General features: G+C 37.2%; 1 protein-coding gene across 2 annotated transcripts in view; it reads left to right on the plus strand.

The window, feature by feature from the left end:
• Positions 1-21,666, plus strand: part of BCKDHB (branched chain keto acid dehydrogenase E1 subunit beta) — a 130,375-nt gene extending 108,709 nt beyond the window's left edge. For both annotated transcript variants that reach the window (XM_054819399.1, XM_054819400.1), the window contains 2 exons: positions 14,147-14,299; positions 19,402-21,666. In XM_054819399.1, the coding sequence (XP_054675374.1) occupies positions 14,147-14,287 (141 nt within the window). In that variant the 3' untranslated portion in view covers positions 14,288-14,299; positions 19,402-21,666. The remainder of the gene's footprint in view (positions 1-14,146; positions 14,300-19,401) is intronic.
• Positions 21,667-23,585: the final 1,919 nt, after the last annotated feature.

The raw sequence follows: 23,585 nt of genomic DNA on the forward strand, positions 1-23,585 counted from the left end.
TGGGTTGCAATTTCCTTTTTGCAATATTGCCAATAATTTATTTTTACATTTCATTCATGGCAACTGTACTTTGAGTGCTAACTGTTTGTAACCGAAAAGAAGAAAATTATGCCAGGTGCTTCATGGTAACTAGGGCAGCTGTGTAGGTATTTTACTTTTTACTCTGGTTCTTTATTAAGAAATTTGCGATACAATTCACAACACTGGTGGAAGAGATAGGTTAGGTTACGTAAAAAGATTTATAGTTTTGGCTGTAAAGCAGAAAGTTGTGGAGTGAAAATTAAAATTGCATAATTGATTTAGTGGAAAAGTAAAGTTCACATAAGAATTTTAAGTATGAAATTTATTTAAACAGTCAGTTCTAAAACATAGACCAAGTTAAATACTTGGGCTTAATCCAATGAAAACTTCAGTGAGACTCCTAGAATATAGTTAACCTCTACCATTACATTTCTCTATTATATAAAAATAATTAATTCTGTTATCTGTATTTCTGTTCTTAAATGTTGCTGGATACTTCACAGGTCACATGCATTTGTTTTTATGCATGCAGTTCATTGACACTTCAAAATCAGGTCAATCATTTTGAATTGTTAATTCTGGGATAAAGGTAAACTAAAATTTCGTAGCCTCTGAAATATATTATTCTTGGTCTTCAAATTAAGAGATGTAATGTTTTATTAAACATTTTAAAATGAAAGTGTTTCATTTGCAGCACATTTATTGGTCTTTTGCATTAACATTTCATAGCTGGAAAAATTAATAAAGTATTTATTCTTTATTTTCTTAGAAGGTTTTTGGGTTGGGTTTTTTTGTTTTGTTGGCAATTTTTCTTTACAGTGGAATAGCAATGTGGCTGGTTTGTTTGAAGAGTAATTTAGGAAATGTAGTGAAAAATGATCAAAACGATACAAAAATACATCTCTAGGAAGGAAGAAAAGCTAACTATTGTAAGAAAGTTGGGCATAACTTGGTATAAAAATTTGAAGTTTGTGTGATAAAATAGTTCTTCCACGGTTTTTAAGTCTGTCTGTACCCAAAATCTCAGTCTCCAGTATGGTTCATTCATTTTTTCTGAGTATTTTTTTGCATAAACCTTTAAGCTTTCTGTAAAACCTCATTGCATTTCTCTTCATTCAATATTTTACACTTTTTCTGTACAATAAAAACGACCTCTCTATACTTACAAGTCAGCTTTCCTAACAGTTACTTCTGTCATTATAGGAGAGGATATTGAATATGTGAGTTGAAGCTTTGCAATAGAATCATTAAGCAGCTTCCTATAAAGGAAACACATAAGTAAAATGGCAACTTGGTTTAAAGAATACACTATAATCTGTTTCAAGCAATCTAATATTTCCCTGCCTGCTCCGAGTCCATTTTACAAAGACGATAATGTTAAAAAATTCCATGGAAAAATACTAGATAAGCCTCAACCTTTTCACGGGTGGACAAGATAGTTCCTTTGTACTTGCCTCTCCCTTGGCCAAGCTGTGGGTTTGCACTGGAGAAGTGTTTGGTGACAGTGACAGCATTGTTTTTACTGTGCTGTCACAAAACACAAATGCTTCGATATAAAATGGGAAATACGCTGTTTTAAATTGTTTAATAACAGCAGTTGAAATTGCATTTCCTTTGAATTTCATTCGTGTGTGTTCAGTGAAGTGCTTCTATAAGGATTTTACTGTGCCAGATACGTAGATTGACAAGGCTGTCTTTGCAAGAATCTCTCAGCCACCTAAACAGCTGTAAAAATAAGAATACTACTCACTGGCTATTAAAACTTTTAGCAGCAGATCCTTCCAGTCACTTCTAGCATGCTGAGCTTAACCAGGAGATGTTTTTGCAAAATACTTAAATAAGTAATTAGAATGGTAGGTGATAAATTATGATCTAAAAGTATAAAAGCTGATTATATTGGTAGGATATTTCTAGCTTTGTGATTAAAAGATGTAGGATGTAATTAGAAGGAGGATGATCCTCACTTTAAAAGCTTAACAAACGTTTATTATATTGCTCATTCATGCGGAAAAATGACTTGCTGCAAACGTTTCACGTAAGACTAATTTTATGCAGGCACTTTAGCTCCATTGATTTAACGTGGATTATTCACCTGTGTTAATGTATGTGTAACAGTCTGCAGGGTCATTGACTGAACAGATGAGTTAGTAATGTCAAGTAACTAAATAAAGCAAGTATCTTCAGATAGTCGTGGGCCTGGGAAGTCATTGTAACTGTCTGTGGGGCCTAGGGGGTACTTTTAGAAAATATGTGGCTGCCAGTGCAAATATTCATAATTGCCACTTCAAGAAAGTACATACCAAACTTGGAATTTCCTATAGAATAACATGATTTGTAGTGAATGTAAGGTTGTTTGCTACTCTACAGAATAAATAACTTGTCCTTGAAGAATTTCATCGTGTTTTGGGTATATTTTATATAGCATATGTAATTTGTAGGAAAGACCTGAGATTGTTTCAGATACGATGTAGCAATAATTGCCAAGGAAACACTAGTATTTCTAGTACTTGTAGCGAAAAGATGGGAAGTGATCATCCAGTGGATTACAATTAAATATCAAAACCCCCTATTTGCCAAAGAGCATTGTTATGGTTCATTTAAGGCAGTAGTGTATTCTAGCAACCTGGAAGTCCTGTTACATCCTCTCGAGCGTATCCATCTTGTGCCATTTATTTTGTGGAGAAGAAGCATGCTGGCTGCTGCACCTCATGCCCTAAACAATGCAATTTATAAATTTACTGGGAAGAACTTAATTTCTGTCAGTGTGTCATTCTGAATTAAATATAGTTCAATTCTAGTCCTAGATTCCACCAGGTTGGATTTAAATTGTTTAAAATTTTTACGGATAGCCTTTTTGCATAAAATATAGGATGGTATGGGAAGAAATGAAAATTAATTTTTATTCATTTATCTCCTCTTGTGGGAAGGATAAGATCTTTGACATAAACAGTAGTGGTTTTGTTTGGTTTGTGGTTGGTTTTTTTGTTTGTTTGTTTTGTAAATACCTTGGGATTGTGGTGCTGATTTTTTTGTGCAGTTCTGCCACCAAGACAACTAAGCCACTGACCCATCAGCTTCAAGTTAGTGCTCTTGCCGTGAATGTTTGTTGGAGTGGTTGTGTTGTAAACTTGATAAAGAGAATTTAATGAACAATATCAGTCTTGCATCAGGTTATTAAAGATGTTCTGTTCATTTGTGAAGCTAGCTGAAATGAAATTTAAAGGCAATCTTCAAACCCATGTATGAATGAGAACTTAACTGCATCAGGCAGTCATTGCTGAGATAGCTAGTGTTGTCTTAAGTTATTGAAGCTGGAGAAGTTAATTTCAGTTCTTCCTCTTGGAAATTGCAGAACCTTTTAAATTCGCTGTGAATATTTCATAAGCAGTAATGTTATTCTGCCTGTAAGCAGTTCATAGAATCATAGAATCGTTTATGTTGGAAAAACCTTTAAGATCATTGAGTCCAACCGTTACCCTAGCACTGCCAAGTCCACCACTAAACCGTGTCCCTGAGCACCACATCTACACATCTTTTAAATAATTCCAGGGATGGTGACTCAACCACTTCCCTGGGAAGCCTGTTCCAGTGCTTGACAACCCTTTCAGTGAAGAAATTTTTCCTAATATGCAATCTAAACCTCCCCTCGTGCAACTTGAGGCCATTTCCTTTTGTCCTATTGCTTGTTACTTGGGAGAAGAGACCAACACCCACCTCCCTACAACCTCCTTTCAGGTGGTTGTAGAGAGCAATAAGGTCTCCCCTCAGCCTCCTTTTCTCCAGTCTAAACAACCTCAGGTCCCTCAGCCGCTCCTCAGAGGACTTGTGCTCCAGACCCTTCACCAGTTTCATTGTTCTTTGGACATGCTCCAGCACCTCAATGTCTTTCTTGTAGTGAGGGGCCCAAAACTGAACATAGTACTCAAGGTGCGGCCTCACCAGTGCCAAGTACAGGGGCACAATCGCATCCCTACTGCTGCTGGCCACACTATTCCTGATACGAGCCAGGATGCTGTTGGCCTTCTTGGCCACCTTGGCACACTGCTGACTCATGTTCAGCCGGCTGTCAACCAGCACCCCCAGGTCCTTTTCTGCCAAGCAGCTTTCCAGCCACTCTTCCCCAAGCTAGTAGCGTTGCATGGGGTTGTTGTGACCCAAGTGCAGGACCCGGCACTTGGCCTTGTTGTACCTCATACAGTTGGCCTTGGCCCATCGATCCAGCCTGTCCAGATCCCTCTGTAGAGCCTTCCTTCCCTCAAGCAGATCAACACTCCTGGCCAACTTGGTGTCCTCTACAAATTTACTGAGGTTGTGCTCTATCCCCTTGTCCAGATCATTGATAAGTATTAAAGAGACTTGGCCTCAATACTGAGCCCTGAGGAACACCACTTGTGACTGGTGGCCAACTGGATTTAACTCCATTCACCACCACTCTTTGGGCCTGGCCATCCAGCCAGTTTTTTACCCAGCAAAAGTGTATGGCCATCCAAACCATGAGCAGCCAGTTTCTCTAGGAGAATGCTGTGGGAAATGTGTCAGAGGCTTTACTAAAGTCCAGGTAGGCAACATCCACAGCCTTTCCCTCATCCACTAAGCGAGTCACCTTGTCAAGAAGGAGATCAGGTTAGTCAAGCGGGACCTGCCTTTCATAAACCTGTGCTAACTGGGCCTGCTCACCTGGTTGTCCTCTACATGGTGGGTGATGGCACTCAAGATGATCTGCTCCCTGACATTCCCTGGCATTGAGTCCAGACTGACAGGCCTGTAATTTCATGGATCCTTCTTCCAGCTCTTCTTATATATGAGCGTCACATTTACTAACTTCTAGTCAACTGGGACCTCCCTAGTTAGCCAGGACTGCTGATAAATGATGGAAAGTGGCTTGGTAAGCACTTCCACCAGCTCCCTCAGTACCCTTGGGAGGATCCTATCTGGCCCCATAGACTTGTGTGTATCTAAGTGGTGTAGCAGGTCTTTAACCATTTCTCCTTGGCTTATGGGGGCTTTGTTCTGCTCCCTATCCCTGTCTTCCAGTTCAGGAGTCTGGGTACCCAGAAAACAACTGGTCTGACTGCTAAAGACTGAGGCAAAGGCGGCATTAAGTACCTCAGCCTTTTCTTCATCATTTGTCACTATGTTTCCCCCACCGCATCCAATAAAGGATGGAGATTCTCCTTAGCCCTCCTCTTGTTGCTAATGTATTTATATTTACATTGCGGTGTAAGTGAAGTACAAAAGGTATGACTCCCCAAAAATAATGCATGTAGATTTGGAAAATGAAATCCAGCTCATAGTGAGGAGTCTGTCCTGAATTTCTGGTCAAATCCTCTTTCAGAGTGTTTAAAACTCCCAGAGGTACAAGTGACAATGAAGACAACATTATCCTCATTTGTTTTACTTGTCTAATTATGCACATTCCTTTCTGTGAAATGGAAGTAATGAGCTTAACAGAGTAAATTGGTTATTTTTTAATATAAAGAAATTGCAAGTGGTCTGGAAAAATATGCAACATAGATGTTTTTCAGTGACTTGAATTAAAACATCCTTTCAGTGTCATTACTTGCATCAGCTAATGACATGCCAGGAGCAAAACATGCAAATACATATCTGCAATGAAAGTCAGCAGCATATCCAGGATTACAGAAAAATAACATACGGGATGCTCTAGATACTGATTTTTCACAAAACATTCATTTAATATTTTAATCAACTTGTGGATTCTTTACTTCCACACAACAAAGAGCCCATATTAACAGCATTGGCTTGCAAGGCTGCTGCTGGTGGATAGCTACCCCATAGTTTCTGTGGTGACCTAACATCATCTTATAGGACTGCAGTTATGGCTACAGCACCAAAAATTCTGTCCTGCCTGAAGAGAACAGTTTAGAAAGTACTTTATTTAGTATATAGGAATGTTTGTATTCTTACAAGTCTGGGTTACTTCCACTTGTATCATTTTAATTTTACATTGCTTGTGATTTAAACATATTTTTGTTCAAATTCCTTGAACATTTATTGGGAAACCTTTTAGTTATATGGTATATATGTTTTCTAAAAGTGTGTGTGTGTGTCATATAGAAGGAATTCATATTAACTGTCACCCTCCTCCCTCTACCCAATCCTACGTGTTTCTTTTGATGAAGGCAACATTTAAAGCACACATGCACTCCCGTTCTTTTCTAGTAAAGATATTAGTACAGAGAATTTATATATCATTTTTTTTTTAGTTTGAGATGAGTATCATAGTGCAACATCTCATAGATAATTTAAAAACATTTAAGTATTAAAAGTATTGAACTATTAAAACAGCATTAAGTATTACTCTTAAAATATTGCATTATGTTGTATATGTCTGGATTCGAAAAGTGCTGTGGTCAGAAATATATTCACTGCTAGTAGATTCAATGCTTGTGATTAAAAATAGCTGAAGTAAATTCTTGTTTGTCGTGATGGATTTAAGAGGGGTGTGAATTATTTGGAAATAATTTTGTTCGTTTTATGCTACAATACTTTATCTCTTCTATAGTAAATTTGACTTCATCTATAAATATTGTTTTATGTGATTCAGTTCTAGAAAGACAGTATTTACCATTAATTGCTTTTTAATGGTAACAAGCCAGTGAATTACACAGAAAAAGACCTTTTTCCCCCTAAGTGCTGCTTTATTTTTTAATTGCTGTTGTATTTTGTAAGCAAAAGTATTATCTATTTGGCAATCATAAGATAAATAATTTTAACTGTGAACTATTTCTCTGTATTTGACAAAATATTAATTATGTAAATTCAAAGAATTGGTAACAAAATGAATCATTACAAGCTATGCTAAGTTATAAAAGGATTGTTTTCAAGTGATCTCAAAAAGGAGAAAACTCTAATAGAAGTTAAATGTTTACAACGTATAACTGCAGAGTTCTCTGAGGAAAAATTGTATCACTATTTTAACTATCAGGAAGAGATTTATAAAAGTATTTTAAGATGAAAATGGCTAAGCTGTTGGAAAAATAATGTTCCTTGTAAAAAAAGATATAAATATATATATACCTCAACTTGAAAATATCTCATGGGTATATAGTACTTATGGACTGTTCATAAGAATGTAACATATATATGTTGTCAAAGCAAATTATCTTTAAAATTTGTAGCATTTGGTGCTTGCAGCTGTTAAGGAATTGTGAGACATATGAAAACTACAGATGCTTGACTTTTCTGTTATTGAAAGTAAACACTTCAAATAAGACTTTTTTTTTTTAAGTAGAAACCAAAGAAAAACACATTTAATCTGTATTTAGTGTCAGCTTTATTGCATGAAATCAACCTTTTATAAAATGAGATTTGATTGACTACCTCTTTGGAAAGCTTCTTTTGAAAATCTTTATCTAAGCTTTGACTTAAAAAATAGTTCTTGTTGTAAATGAGATCATAATGCTCATTATTAACCTATATTAGGATTAATCTCATTCTTACAATAGTAGGTAATTTACAGTTGAAAACCCATATGGGGAAGTAATAGATAATATAAATCTAACAGTCATCTACAGAGTCATATGGAATAAGTTTTCTTAACTGAGCCCCACATTTTAATTTATGACAACAGCATAAATAAATCAGAATAAAAATATCAGAACAGAAAGTGAAACTCTAATGTGATAAGTTTTCTCTCTGAAAGGTTTTTCGAATATCTATGTAGTTTTTAAAATTTTGTAATCTATAGATGAGATGGAAAAATTCAGAATTCTAATTGACAGGAACCACAACTGAATTAAACCTTTGCAACTAGTCACTGAGTTCCTGGGTCTAAATTTTGTAGTTATTGTCAGCAGAAAAATAAGTAGTCTTGCATGAAAAATGTTCCTACAGTTTGCCTTTAATGGACCTTAACCTTATGTTTAGTCTTCTTTTTATTACAATAGCTGTAGTACCGAAAGAAATACTTCACATTTCTATCAAACTCTGCCTTTTCATATTAGTCTTTAAAATTGACTTTTGTTTCTCATCCCACAGAAAGTAAATTCCTGTACTGAAAAAAGGACTTGTAAGATCAGTGTTCTCATATCGCGACTCTGTAGTCATGTGATACTCTGCAGCTCTTAATTTTTTGGTAGTGTTGCAAAATAAGAATAGCATGGGAGAGATCCCTGGGACATGAAATGTTGCAGAAAGAATTGATTTTTAAAGGAAAGTTTTCTCACCTTAGGGAGCATTCTACCGAGTAGTAGAATTTAGAAATAATTAAAAAAAAATTAAAAAAAAATTAATTATTTCCTTTTTACTGATTTTAATCTTTGTCAGTCAGAGGGCAAAAATGAAATAGATCCAAAAGATTTGGAAGGAAAGAGAATAAGACCGAAATAGGATAATTAGGGGGAGAAGTGTCAGTTTGGAATTGTCTGTCTTGCGAGCTACACGTGAAATAGTCTCATTTACTGGTACTTACCAAAGTGTTTGCATATGGAGGTTTGTTTACTATGAATATAGAAAGATAGAGATGCCTTTCAGAGGAAGGAAGGTCTGGAGCAATAAACCCTTTAACTATTTTCGTATTGGCCAGATGCCTAAAAGCACTTCCTCTAAACGGCAGACCAGATTGCTTTATTTTTCTATACGTTGCAGAAGGATGAGTAATGTTTTCTTTTAGTAATGCCCAATAATGGATGTTTTCTTACTTTATCCTTTTTTGTAATATTGTATATCTCTATAAATGTCTGCAGTTCTCAGTTGTACAGGTTTTTAAGACTTTAACATTCAGAGCCCTGATTTAGCTATGAGTACACAAATCTCTGATAAGAATAAAATATACACTTAAATAAAGCAAAAATAAACTTGGATAAAGTTTTCCATATTAGCATACTGGAATATTATAATTTGGGGAAATAGAGGGAGTGTACCCAGTACTAGAGGATGGATTTCAAATACAATCATGAACCATCTAGCAAGTCCATGGTTTTAGCATCTATTATAAAAATCAAGGCATAAAATTGTTTTGAAGTGGGGTGTGTGTGATACATTTGACCGATTGTTATGAATTTCAAGAACAGAGTTTTAGTGGGACCTGTACTCTTGTTTTGAAAAGTCTTCCTAAATGTGTATTAAACATCAAATGTTGAGATGAAATAATGTGACCAATTAAAATTGTAGAATCATCGAATTGTAGAATGGTTTGGGTTGGAAGGGACCTTAAAGATCATCTAGTAAAATGCCTTTATAGAATATAATATTGTATTTTCCAGGAGGCTTTGAATGAAATTCAGGGAAATTAAGGTAGTTGGCAAAGGCCATATTGAATAACTGAGACCAGAATTTAACCTCTGCAGTTAGGAAGCAGGAAGAACAATGATTTAATGTTTTGTCTGAATTTTTTTAAAATGAAAAATAAATTGGATATATTAGACTATTAACTACATCTGTTTCCTTATAAGCATTTTTTTCTAACAAAACAATGATTTTTTACTTCAGTTGAATTTTGGAAGTTAGTGGATATTTCACTAAATAAGTATGACTCTTTCATACTGATTTTCAAAACTGAATTTAAAACATTTTACACTGAATCAGAAATCCCATGCCTACTACTTTACTTCCAAAGCCATTCAATTTTTAAGTTTTTTGCTAAGGTCTTTCCTTGAAAGATGTCAGATTGTTTAAACAGTCTCTCTGAAATATGCAGAGATTTATTGATTTATTGAAGGCTGTAAGCTTGCATTCCGCTACTGTGCAAGAGCATTTTAGGCCAGTACCAGCCCTTTATATGCCCAAGTAGTACGGAGTAAATCCACTTAATGTAAAATTTTGATCTTCTATCACTCTTTTAAATACTGCAGTAAACTTGTTCTGATAGGCTTGTACAATGAATGTTTGCTAATTAGTCTTTAAAAGATTTGTGTATTTAAATTAAATTGTGTATTTCACGTTCTCAGTTGTGTTTCCCTACAATGTGGCTGCACAGGTGCAAAAAATCTGGCACAGCAATATGTACCGCAGATGTGGCAGTATCATATTCGGGACGAGGTGACCTCTTGTTTCTCCTACAGACTAACTTTTAACAGCAACTGTGAACAAGAATCCGTATAAGATAGGCTATTTTATGGGCTGATCATGTGAGTTAAGTGATCTTCAAGCTCAAAAGGGAAGATGAGTTAGAAATATGTCCATAGCCTATATAATTTTTTTAATGTTAGGATATAAATCTTGCTAACACTATGATTTTTCAAAGCGTAATGGCATCTAATGAAGAACATCTTCTCATTTGCTCAGATTACAGTTGTTAAGTTAATGGCATCAAGCAGGGAGTTTCATATTCTATATCTTTGTGCAAAAGTTTGGTTTGATTTGGATTTAAAGGACACAGCTGAATATATTGTCCCATAAATTAGAACTGATTCCAAAGATAAATCAAAACCACATGAACCGATAAAATTTATTAGTTGTATTTTAAACAAAACTGGCTCCAAACCTAATTGTAGATCATTACAAGCAAAGACCTCAATCCCACAAGATACTTGCTGTGTACGTAGATGTATGTAAAGCACAGCTTGTAAAGTAGTAGTATCTTCTATCAAACCACCCTACATATTTGTAAAAAAAAAAAAAAAAGACAGTTTCCCTCTAAACCATCTTACTAAGATATTTTCTTTAGCTTGTTTTCTATGACTGTTTATGTGTAAAATATGTGGATTTGTGATTTTTTTTTTTTAACCAAATACTTACCATATGGCAGGAGTATCACTGTGATTCTATGAATAAATCTAGCTATCCTACTGTGAGCATGTTGAAACTCATAAAAACATTAGCTTTATTACGTTTTGAATGAGAACTGTGATGCCAAGGCCAGGTGTTTGTCAAGCTCTTAGCAAGATTAAGACTTTTGTCTCTTTACAATACTTTTACATAGTAAAGTAAAAGTGCTTGTTTTCTTGATTGTTTTCAAATACCTTATTCTGATGATAACTTTATATTCCACCTTGTGGGTTATCATTTTATTTCCACTCTGTAAAAAAAAGATAAATCTTAAAAGCTGTTATTCTTTGCAATTTGCTCTTATCAATATTCTTGCAAATATTTTCAGTAAATCTGTAAATTAAATATCAGCTGAATCATCTTCCTTTTGATAGGTCTGCAGCATTACTGTGGTCATTGACATTGAGGGACTTAGTCCGGTACCTTCCATAACCAACACATCACCTGATCCAAACTGATGTCTGTAAAATGTATGCATCAATAATCTAACAATCTTCCGCATAATAACATATACACGTGGTGTATAGGATTTACCTATGACTTTAGGTATGGCTGGTAAGGTAAAAAATACATTGTAAGATGTGCAATTGGGGAATGGACTAATTGATCTTTGGCAGTCCCTTCCAACCCCAACCATTCTATGATTCTCTGACGGTACTCTAAAAACTGTAAGCAGTTTATTCAGCCTATTGTTATACACCTTTTATCAGTTTAGTAGGAAAATTATTTTTTCTGCAATAAACTATTAAAATGTGAAATTCTGTGTGTGACACTATGACAGTCAGAGCCACTTGGGTGTGAACCTTTGTGAAACCATGTTGACTTCAGTCAGATAATGTGTAGGTAGGTAGTTTCCCTCATGGATTTAACTGATGGCTTGGGTCTGGTTTTTCTGCCTGTGAAGTATTTTATAGTGCAATAATTTAGTTAAAAATCTGCAAAGACCCACCCTCACCTCCAGGAAACTAATAGTAACAGTAATTTTGTGTATACACATACACATACACGCAGAGACTAAAGAGCTCTTGGACTGTCATTCAACCCAACCTTTCTTGGGTTCTTGGTCTTGTATGGTATCTGACAAGACAACACTGCTCATCTCAGCTTCACTCTCTCAGTTCCTCACTGAGGCACGGGGAATCCACATGAGTCTCTGGAATCTGTACAAGATTCAAAGCAATGGGTGTATGCTCAAACTGAAAGCATTTGCTGAATTTTAAAACCACAGAAGGGGTGATTGTAACAGCTCTTTTGGGTTCTCCCTGATGAAAAAGAATATTAAGTAGAGTTTTGGAAAGTCTTATGACTTAATTTTTATTCAGAATTAAATATAATAGCAATAACATTAATAAATATGCATGCTTGCAACTATTCTAGATGGCTTGGGTCTACCAACTGAGATTTATATTTACAGCTAAGGCTGGGGAGTCATTCAGGGGAGGATAGCACGCCGCCTGCCAGTCGTGGCTAACATTTCTCTGTCTGCTGCTTGGGCTGCTGAAGGTGCGGCGCTGCTCTCTGCATGGATGTCCAATGCATGGGGAATATTGCAGTGAATATTTCCAGTGAAACTAACGAACTTTCTCTCCAAGCTTCATTTGGCATGGGCCGTTATCACAGAGCTGGTTACAACGTAAACCAAAGGTCTCTCTTAGGTAGTCGTCCTGTGATGGGTACTCTGAGACAGCAATGCAGGACTAGAAGTCTGTGGGTCTAGAATAAACTTTTATGTTTTGGTGTAATGCAATCTCACAGGTGGTCTCGGCAGGCCAATTTTGGAGTGGCCTGAAAGTTATTGCTTTGTCTTATTGGGCAGTCACAGTATGGGAACCAAGGACTGATTAGTATGAAAAATATCCTTGCCATCGAGTTGGGGTAGGACATCATGATCTACCTCATGGACAGGTAAAGGATTTAATACGCTTTACTTCCCAGCATTTTGTACTAATGTAAATCTTTCACTTTACAAAGCAAAGCCTTACAAAGGAGTGACTGAAAATGGAACTCAAAAAAATCTTTATATTATTTGCATATATTTTTACCTCAGACCTATTCAGACTCTGAAGTTTTCTATTCTATTAAATGTATTGACACTGTATGCAATCACACGACCTCCTGGACTTTTTACTTCCATCTGTCTTCCAGAAATACATTGCTTCACAATGCACCGAAGTGGTAGCTGGAGCAAAAGTTTATAATCTCAGTGTGTGTTATGAGTACCTCCTATACTGCCAAATATCGTGATGTATAGAAGGAACAGTAAGTTAAAGTTAGGCTGCCATTGACTGCAAGACAACGTGCATTCATCAGTTCATTAGTTCATCAGTCTGAGAAAATACTTAGCACTTTGCTGCAGCTCTTTGCCTGTTTTCCTTGTGGGCCTGGTGGAAAAGAACTGTTAGATAATCCTTCACCTTCCATTTTGCTGAGCCAAGTACATGGGAAGTTGGCCAGGATGTCTCAGTTGCTGCAGTCCATAAAGGAGAGGCCAGGAGGAGATATGTTTTGTCTCTTCATTTGTCTGCTCTGGAAAGCAAATACATATGCTAAAAATAGGGGGATAAAAGAAGCTGATAATTAGCATCGACGTCAGTTTGATCTGGCAAAGTTACTTCTTCATCTACTTGCGAATTTTCATGGTCCATGCCATCACTCTGGTACTTGGGAGCAGGAAGATTGAAACCCCACTTTTTATTTTGTTATTAAAGCTGGTAATGTTACACATATTTCCACAGGTTACTTTCGGATTAGTGTGGGGTATTTGTAATATTTTGTGCCCTACTAGGTTGAGTAATGAAACTCTCACAGTCATTGTCAAATCCGATCTCTGAATAGAACACAAGTTGTGGGGGTTTCTGCAGAGCGTGGATTTGACTCAGGGGTTGACGATATGCAAATCAACTTGAGTTCAAATTCCTAATTTCCATAACTGCTTAATGCTTCTCAGAGTCTTAATAATCTAAGGGGTCAAAGAAGTTTGCATATGATGTTCATGTATCCAACAAATAATGCACACTCTGAGATTATGTAATTTTTCTATATGTTTAAAAATGGTACAGGAAAGAAACATTTATTCCTTTGTTCCTAAAATATTTGTTTCTTGGCAGTACTTTTCTGGATGTATAGCAGATGTACTAAATATAACCTGCGTATGATTTAATGCAGCACACATGTAGAAAATGAAAATAACATTAATACAAGTTGTTATTTTAATATGGACCTTTGGGCAAAAGGAAGCACTGTTCTGGTCTGGACTACTTATACTGTGATATAAATAGAAAACTTGAGTTTCCAGGACTGTCAGTCTGGCAGAGTTCATTCGACCTCAATTTGTGATGCAAGACTCCTGAAAATAATGGCCTCACTAACATTTATTCTGTATTTCTGTTAATAGGAGGAATGCTTTTTGAATTTAGAAGCTCCTATTTCAAGAGTATGTGGCTATGACACTCCTTTCCCTCACATTTTTGAGCCTTTCTACATCCCAGACAAATGGAAATGCTATGACGCTCTTCGAAAAATGATTAACTACTGAGCAGTAGTAAAGGTGAGAAATAATGTCTTATACTGACAGTTTGCCTGTAAGGATTCTGACAGAGTGATTGTAAAGTTTGGGGCTAAAGTACTACTTATTTATTTACTTATTTATTTGCCTCTTAATGCTTTGGGCCTTCGGTCTTAAAGGCATCTGAATATATTTAAGTAGTGTCATCAAAGTTGGTGTTTAATTACCTTACTTAATCAATCTGAAAATTAAATGTCTTTTATCCTCAGAAGTGAAAGGAATGTGAAGTGAAAGGTGAAAGGAATAGTAATGCACAGAATATATTTTCACCCTTATTAGAACACTTACAATTATTTCATAGGCAAAGCATATTGTAAAATGCTGTATTTTTTCACTATTCAGGGTGGCCTGTAATCCTGTAAGGTACTAATAAGGCCCATTTTACACCGAATGTAGGCACTGCACTGCAAACATACACAGAGCATTGAAAATAAATGAAGTATCTGTAGTATCTTAGAGTTCTGTTCAAATAAAATTATAAGGCTTCTATTTAATATTTATTCTAAAAATAATTTTTCTTTATAATCTTTTATGTAATTTGGCCATGCTTGAAGATTTCTGTTTGCAGAGCCCTTCAGGCACCAAGTATGTGAAGTAGCATATATTTCTATTACGTGTTTATTAATCAGAGTCTGTAACATCTTTTGCCTTTCATTTTATTGTAATATAATACTAAACAGCATTAGACTGTGCAGTGGCCAGCCAGGACTTCAGAGAGTATTGTGCGTTGCTGCGAGAGAACTTCTCATGTTTAATGACCAAAGTTAAATAAATAGTTAGGAAATGTGTCAATGGATTGTGTTCTCTACTTCCTTTAATTACGTGAATCGAGTAGCATATTTTTGAGATTGAGTCTTGATGGGCCTTGTACTTCTGAACTGAAAAGAAAAGAAGAAAACAAGAAGCCTGTTTGCCTGTGGAATAAGGAGATCCTGTAATAGGCAGTCAGGTTTTTTTTAACATGTGGACACCGAAGACAGGAGGGCCAAGGTGGGCCCTATATTAGGGGTGCCCTCTTGTGTCCGTTTTACCTATACCTTAAGCTGTGAATTCTATTTAGGGCCAGGGATAGAAGGTTGTCAATACCTTAATGTTAATCACATTTATATGCATACTTACTTTCAGGACAACTTTTTGCATTTCACTCTTTTTGTTTGCCTCAATAGCTGATAGTGGAGCTCCTGTAGGCGAAATGGGAACTCTACCAGTAAGGCAGTGTCTTTGAAAAATAGTGTAGTTCTACTTACAATATTTCTCCAAAATCACCCATTATTCACATACCAGAGCATTTCCTTAGGCTTAAAACTGAAGAATGTAGTGATCTGTTTTGCAGAGCATGTGGTAAATGCTGTCTTTTTCATGACAGTTCTCCTTGCCTTATATCTGAGTTGAACTAAACTTATTAAAGCCTTTTTTTCTTTTTTGTTTGGCACATCTGTAATACAGTCAGTGGAGCTCTCCTAAAGAGAATGAGAAGTCTCAGCTCGTTCACGCGAGTTGCTGGGCCACGCTGGGTAGCCTCTGTTCTGTTCCTTTCCAAAGGAAACCAAAGGACCAAATAATCTTGCCCATGTGTAAGTAGAGGGAGACACACTGAGGACATTTGGTGTTTCAGAGACTTGGTTTAAGCCCCGTTCTTCCATAGGATGGTAAAGTGAAGGAGGTATGAGGAAAAAGAAGCGGGTTCTGAGATTGCAGTGAATTTACACACAATCCAGTTTCCACACTGGAAGTCCACGCTAAACCTTTCTGGGGAGGTAACATGGACTAAAACTTGGAAAAGTCATCTGCATTCATATTTACATTTCTCCTGTGGGCTGCACCCTGCAGCAATATCAGAGGAGGCTATTGGCCAGCTGAAAACGTGGATTTAGCATATCTAGGAGCTGGTTTATTAGGGGCTGTCTGGAAAACAGTGTAAAGACACAGAAAACTGCTTTCTGATTTGCCTAAGAAAACATACTGATGGCGTGGCCCATAACACCACATCTTTTGGTTGGTATGACTAGATACTAGTGTTACAGAATGAGGCACTCAAAGGTTTTCCTAAGAAGGAACCTTAATGTTCCTTTGTCGTATGGCACATTTCAGGGGAGTGGTGCCTTATTTTTCTCTACTGTACTAGGTAGTTGGTCTTATGTGCTTGACACAGCAGTTAAGGTAGATCTCCATTCTGCAGTCTACTCCACAGAGTTTGCGTATAAGATAATGCATTTATGTTTCTGAGAAATGGAAGGATTGCTTTACATTTGCTGCTTTTTGTACTCAGTGTAACGTTTATCAGTGACGTTTCTTGCCATCGGTCTAGACTGATGAGGTTAACGTGTTCCAAATTGCCTCATGTATAGGGAGACAGGGATATCTTTTCTAAGAAATGGTGTTACAGTTTGTGTGGATTTGAGCACAGCCATAGTCTTCTGGCTGTTAGGAAAGTTGGGCCCCTTCTGTCCTACTGCTGGAGAGGGAGAGGAACTAGCAGTTCCCCATGGTGAAGAGGGATGTAGGGTTGGCTTTTGAGTTACAGAAATGGCCAAGCTGGCTAAGTTGTTGCTTTTGTTATGTTTTAAGTCATTTCTCTTAGATACAACCTAGTAGCATGGCTGGCTACCTCCTCCTTTTCCCCCCTTAATCGACAATTTAGAGCTTGCTTCTTCCTTTGCTTTCAGGCAGGTTGTGGGGAAAAAAACCAACCAAGTGATAGTTGTCAAATATATCAATGGTATATATCAGATTACCCTTTCTAACATGGCCTGAGATCTCTGTAGTTTTACTGGGAAGCTACCTGCCGCTTCATTTCGTGAAGTCTGCAGTGGTATGATTCCCTCCCCTTGTTACTGGATGGCACAAAGTTGTGTAATGTTTCCTGGTCTACCACTGCTTGAAAGTGCTCTTCAGACCTGGAAACAGGTTCCATATTAAAGCATGGGGATGCTAACTCCAAACTTACTTTTACCTGTTACAGTATGTTTTTCCTTAAGTTATTGGTGTGTCAAAATCGTTGTGTCCTTACTCACACAAGTAAGTATTTCTCACCTAACAAAGAATCAATCTGCATCTTCCTTAAAAAAGCACAAACAGAACCCTCCCTGAAATATGTTTGTCTGTGTGTACAAAAGTACCTCGTACCCAGAAAGGTTCCTCTCAGGCTCCTGAATTAACTTACTGCTTTGTGTCTGAGGCTAATGCAGGGTCTCAAGGATCTCAAGCGGGATGCTGCAGTCAATCATTTCTAAACTTAGCCTTATTATCTTAATGTACATTTGGTTTTATTCAACCTGTGTTGACAGTCTCTCACACAGGCATAGTTGCTTATCTTGAGATTGACAGTACAGATGGTTTTCCTGCTCAAAGACAGAGTTTGACAAGGCATATAGTATACCTCACCAATGAGACAGGCAAGAGCAAAATCTGTATCTTTCAACAGCTTCTTAGTTATTAAAATTTATAGCTATGTTAGCTGTAAAAGAAATAGCTTCCAGGTAGGCAGCTGTGTTCCAGATAACTCTTTGTAGTTGGAAAAAAGATAAAGAGAAAAGAAGCAGTGAGATTAGGATGGATACACGTTTCCTGGATAGATGGAACAGTGTCTGGCTGTTCATTTGGGAAGGGGGAAAAAAAAAAGATAAAAGAAGAAACAGAAGAAAACAGCCACAAATTTTATAAAATATAATATAAAATAAAGTATTGAGGGGTGGCTATAGCATAGAAATGGCAAATAGCCAAGTGATTTTCTGTTACCTTTTGCAGCTTTTTCTACCACATTTGCATATTCTATTTTCTTGTCAAATTCTAAATTTTAAAGCTGTCTCTGCCAGGTGACAGTTTACCTCCATGAGAGTGTGTGTGTATGTGTAGAGACACCATTACTATTACAAATTTAGTCTCTAAAACAAAGTTATCACACTGAACTTCACTATGGAACTATTTTATGGAAAGTTTAATCTTGGTGCTTACAGGTTAGGCGACATTAGGGGATGCTGGGAGGTTGATTTAAATTTATTTTTCTTTCCAAGCATGTATTTGAAGTTGTATTATGACATCCAATACAGTTTGCTCAGAACCAGTGCTCCATTTGGGAGAGACTTGCAAATGACGGCAATGCTTTCCCTATCGCAAGCAGTACGTTGTGCTGGGAAGCAGGAAGGGACCTGGTAGATACTTCGGTTAGTAACTGTCTGTTCTTTGCACTCCTGGTTATTAGGCAGGGCTTCACACAGGTTAACTTGAGGCACAGAAAAAATGTAATTCCTCTCCTTGTTTGGTAAATAAAATATGAGAGACTGTGCAAGATCACTTCTTTTTAACCTGAGACTAACAACCAGGGGTTTTTTCAACACAGAACACCAAATGTGGCAGGCTAGACTGCTCACCTTTTATAATGTGCGGTCTGTAACCCACTAGAATAAACAACCTCCAGAGGCTTGAATGGGACACAACATTCCTGGTTTAGAATGTTTTCCCGCTGGATGGCAAAAATCATGCAAATGGCCAGTGAATCATGTCTTAGTCACAAACAGTGAGTAGTCCAAATAGAAGATAACAAGTCTACTAGTGCTATGAGTTCATCTGTTAGGATGGCTGTTGCAAGTCTGTAGTTGCATTCAAACCTTGCTGAGAATTCATGCAAGATCAGGAGTAATGAAGTTATCTTTTAAAAAAACCCTATAAATAGAAAAGGTATCGACTATAGGTTTTTTACAAGACACCTTTTCACTGTAATAGTAGATTGATAGTATATCTAGTAGAGCTTTGAAAAAACAACGTAACCGCTTAACATGCTAGCGTGGGAGGGAAGACACTTCATCGTAAAGATTTTGCGTAAATGGTGGTGATTAATGTTGTCTTGACACTAGATATCAGTTGCAGCATTTCTAATTTCTGCGTGTCTGCCTTGGCAGCTTTAAAATTTTAATATAGTTTTTAATACATAATAAGTAAGTATTTTGTTAGAGTTCACACACCTTGCAATTAAAAGGACATTAAAAATTTTAAAAGTAAGATAACCATGGAGGGCGCTGTGTGTTTAAGTTGTGGATATTACTTTCAGCCTTAAGATTTGTAATTTATTTTGTCATCTTCTGCAGAGATGAGAAGAACAACAAGGAAATACAGAAGCCACCTTCAAAACTCTTGACACTTTACTCAGATCTTTTGGGTTTGGAATTCACATAGCGGACTGTTTGCTCTGAACTCAACTATCCTTAATATTCATCTTGGCTATTCTTCAGAAAGTTCAAATCTTCCTTAATTATGAAATCAGTGATGGGCAGGTGATTGCTATAATAAGTAGTTTCAGGTGTATTTAAAGATATTCCGGATGTCATATGAATGTTACACATTGCCATACTTCACTAGGTTACATCTCTAAATTTCACCGTGTAAATATTAGAAGCAGGATTTTATTCAATAAAACATATTATGCACATGTTGTCTCTTGGCTTTGTTATTGTTTTGAGAAAACCCAAAGAAGTTATTTGAATGTGACTGTATTTTCAACAAAATAAACCTTAGACAGACAGACCAACTTGTGCTTCTGGTCTGACTGAGACCTCCTTTAACCAGTGTCATTAGGTGTCTTTCGGCTGAGTGGCTCTATGTAAAATAGTCCCAAATACTGATTTTCCTTCCTACAAGGGAAATGAAAACTCCATTTTTCTTGAGAAGGGAGGAGAGATTTTTTTGCTTTCTTGCTATAGTTGGGAGCTCCATTGGTACATCTTTGCTGCAATATCTTTGTTTAATTATTTTTCTCTAGATATGGAATGTTTCTGCTGCTAAGCAGTTGTGCAAAATGTGCCAGTTTATCACAAAAGATAACAGTACACTGACATATTCATGCCAGTGGTGGGAGAAGAGGCAGCGCACATACCAGGACACAGAAGTACAAAATTACCAAAAAGATTCTACTTTAAAATTAAACCTGAATGTTTATTTTTTCTGTGCTAGTATAAAGGGCACTGAACATCCCTAAGTGCAAAAAGGAGTCCAACATTTCAGACTGAGAGTTTCTGAGCTCAGTGGAGGTTCATTTAATTTTTAATAATGCCCTTCTTTTCCGTATGACAAGCCAAGGACACAGCAAAGATGTTGTGAAAATTATCCTCTCTTGTCCTACATTCCAGGACTGCTCAAAGGGCAGCAGATCTTCTTCCAGCACAGTAGTTTCAAAGCTTATTACTGAATTCCTTTGGTACCAGCTCTGCTCATTTTTCCACCACCTAAATTGAGTGTGAATTCAGCAGTTCCTTGTCTTTTTGGTTGCTTTGCTCTCTGTACAAATCAATCATCTCATGTTGCCTTGCTTCTTATTATATGGGGCAAGGAGGGGAGGGGTGGGAAGATGTATGCCAGTAGCCAGATAACGACATTTCCATTATTCAGAGGGATCTTTCAGGGAGAAAGAAGAATGCCTTTGTATACAAACCTGTTCAGGGCAGTCCTCAAGGTGACGGCTGAAACATGCCAGGGAGGAAGCTCAGGAGGATAACTTCACTCTGCATGTCAGTGGATATTGCCCCCCCCGCCCCTCCATCACCCATTCTGATGATCTGGGAGGCTGTTAATCGAGCAGATCCACTGAAACCTAAGGGAAATCTGGCCTTTGGGACAATGTCCTTGGTTACGGGTGCCCAAGTGCACGCACTGCATCTAAAAGTGGTGTGCTCCTCAGGGCTCCTAGCCAACTCTCATCTCACTCTCCCAAACCTCAGGAGTGGTCCTTGTAGAGTGGTTCGTTGTTTGTAGCGTGGGGCGATGCTTGCCCTCCAGCAGAACTCCATTCAAAAACCCGCGTTCAAAGAGCTTGTACAGATGAAAGGTGCTAAATGATAAGCTACTCCCATTTTGTGTAAGATTCTGCGTTCTTAGTTCGTACGTTCCCTACAGAATCCCACAACTGATAATAAAGCTATTTGTTAATGTTTCTAATTGAAATGACATTATTAGTCAGGTCTTCTGTCTGTACGTGTCCTGTAAATGCTGTGTATAGAATTTGTTTATTGTTTTAAATAAGATAGATGGATTATGTATTTTATATTTTTTGTGCTGGATGGAAACTATTTTGGTTTTATGAAGAAAAATGGTTTTAAATCTTTGTAGAAAATCAATAGATATTTTAGTAATTGTTCTAAAAATGTACTGTTACTATATTTCAAAGCATGTAAAATAGATACAATTATAGTATTGCCATAGTAAAATGTGCTTTGATAATTAATAGCCTTAATACTATATACTTGTATTTGTGGTTTTCATAGATAAAAGCAGTTTGTAATTTAGTGCAGATCTTAAATTCAAGTTGCGTGTATGGAATAATACATTTCTTAATAAATGTAGAAAATATGTGCTCTTAATGGGACTACTACAGTCTGGTTGAGGTGCAGGTTTTGTATTTTCAGTGAGTGGTGATGTGTCGTTTTTTAAAAGTATAAAAAAATGTTCCTTTCTCCTCCGTTTTGGATAATAAGAATGTTTTTCCCTGGCAAAGACTGTTCTAAAATAGGTGCTGCTCCCCAAAGCCTGCCTAGATGGCAGTATCCACTCACGTAACCTGTGCCCAAGGACGGCGGCTGTTTAAAGTGCGTGTTATGGAAAAATGACATGGAGTTCTAAATTGGACAGGAAGGTGTATGCTGTTACATACAACTAACTGTTTCTCATTAAATTCCTTGATAATAAAATCCAAAGACAAGTCATATTTTCTGGGTTTTAACCACTTAAGTCTCTTAATTAGATTAATTAGTTTATGCAAAAAATGTATGGAGGAATATTCTCCCATTTAACCTGGGCAGTGATTGTTCCAGTAGAAATAATTCCTTCAAAAGCAAAAATCGTGTCAGTACTCCTTGCTGACAGTCCAGAAAATTACTAATCTATCTAGTCATGCTCATTTAACACTAATTGCTGGAAATACATATGGTACATAGTTTAATGCTGGATCCTGAGATTGGAATTCAAGAAGGACATACGCAGCTTTCATGGGATACCAGATTTATTAACTGCAGATGAAAGACTTGTATACTCTTCTTCTGTCATCTAGCTCAGTTAAGACTGTAGTGCCATAACAACCTCGTCGTAATAAACAGTGCACCAATGAATAAAAATTGGATTTAAGTCATTAGAGGTATTCTCCCTCATGGAAGTGCACGTGTTTATAAGAGGATTAGCTTGTAGTACGTTCTCACTGCAGTAGCCGGGAGCCTTGACACAATGACCTTCCGCTCCTACGGTCTGATAATCAATTCTGAGCTCATGAATCTTTTCAGACAGCTGTCTCACTCCTGTAGCTAAAAAACGGTGTTCCTGATGCAATGGTATATTGCAGAAGCTCTGTTCTAGCCACATAACTTCAGAGGCAGCAACTGAAAGGAATCCATTCAGCGAGCTGGCAGAGATTGTTATCACAGCAGCTCACGGGGTTCAGTGAGCATTATATGTGCATAACACAGTCTGTAAGTTCTGCCAGATCTCAGTAGACCTGAAATAAGGATGCAATTCTTTTGTAGCTCTTTTGCTGCTTAGCTGCTCTGCAAGATACGTGTTTGTCAGATATGGGAGATGTACATCTGACTTCAGCATAAACAAAATTTTTTAGAACTTAATTTGGTTGCTTATGCTTTGGCATCCAGTACCGTTTGAGAGACTCTGGGGTATCCTGCGTGGTCTCCACATCTCCAGCTGCTGCTTCCATAGGTCCTATGTGATATCTGCCAACCCCGTGTGTATCTTGGGTGCCTTAGGGCATCTCAAATGGCACTAGATGCCTGCGTTCAGGCATCTAAATGGAGCCCTTTGTTTTCTGGGGCTTGGATAGCTGATGTCTGACTATTTTTCTGTGAGCTTGCATAAAATGCTAGCACTGAGATTGGTACATGCCTCAATTTTCAAAATAAATTGCTCAAATCCCCAGTAAGTACGTAAGGTAAGATACATGACATGCTGTGCGTGTGAAAGAAAGGATTGTCTCCTGGTTGACGGGCTGATGCTGAACTGGGCAGTTAGTTCCTTGAGGTGAATAATTTAGAGCAAACCCCCAGCTTTATAACTGTCCCCTGGCTGGAGCTGGTTGCTGCAGCTCACAAGGTTTCTGATGAATATCTGAAGATAGCGTGTGGGCAGGACCCAGTTCAGAGGCAGGACCCAGGGGAGATGAGGGATCTGCAGGGGAGATGAGGGATCTGCAGTCCCCTTGCTTTCTGCAGGGTCTGTGTGTGGGATTCAGCTCAGGATTAAGCCATCTAAATTTAAGAGTCGAGATGTAGTTTTGGATGGC

The sequence above is a fragment of the Grus americana genome, chromosome 3 (genome assembly GCF_028858705.1).
Source record: "Grus americana isolate bGruAme1 chromosome 3, bGruAme1.mat, whole genome shotgun sequence".
Taxonomy (NCBI): Eukaryota; Metazoa; Chordata; class Aves; order Gruiformes; family Gruidae; genus Grus; species Grus americana.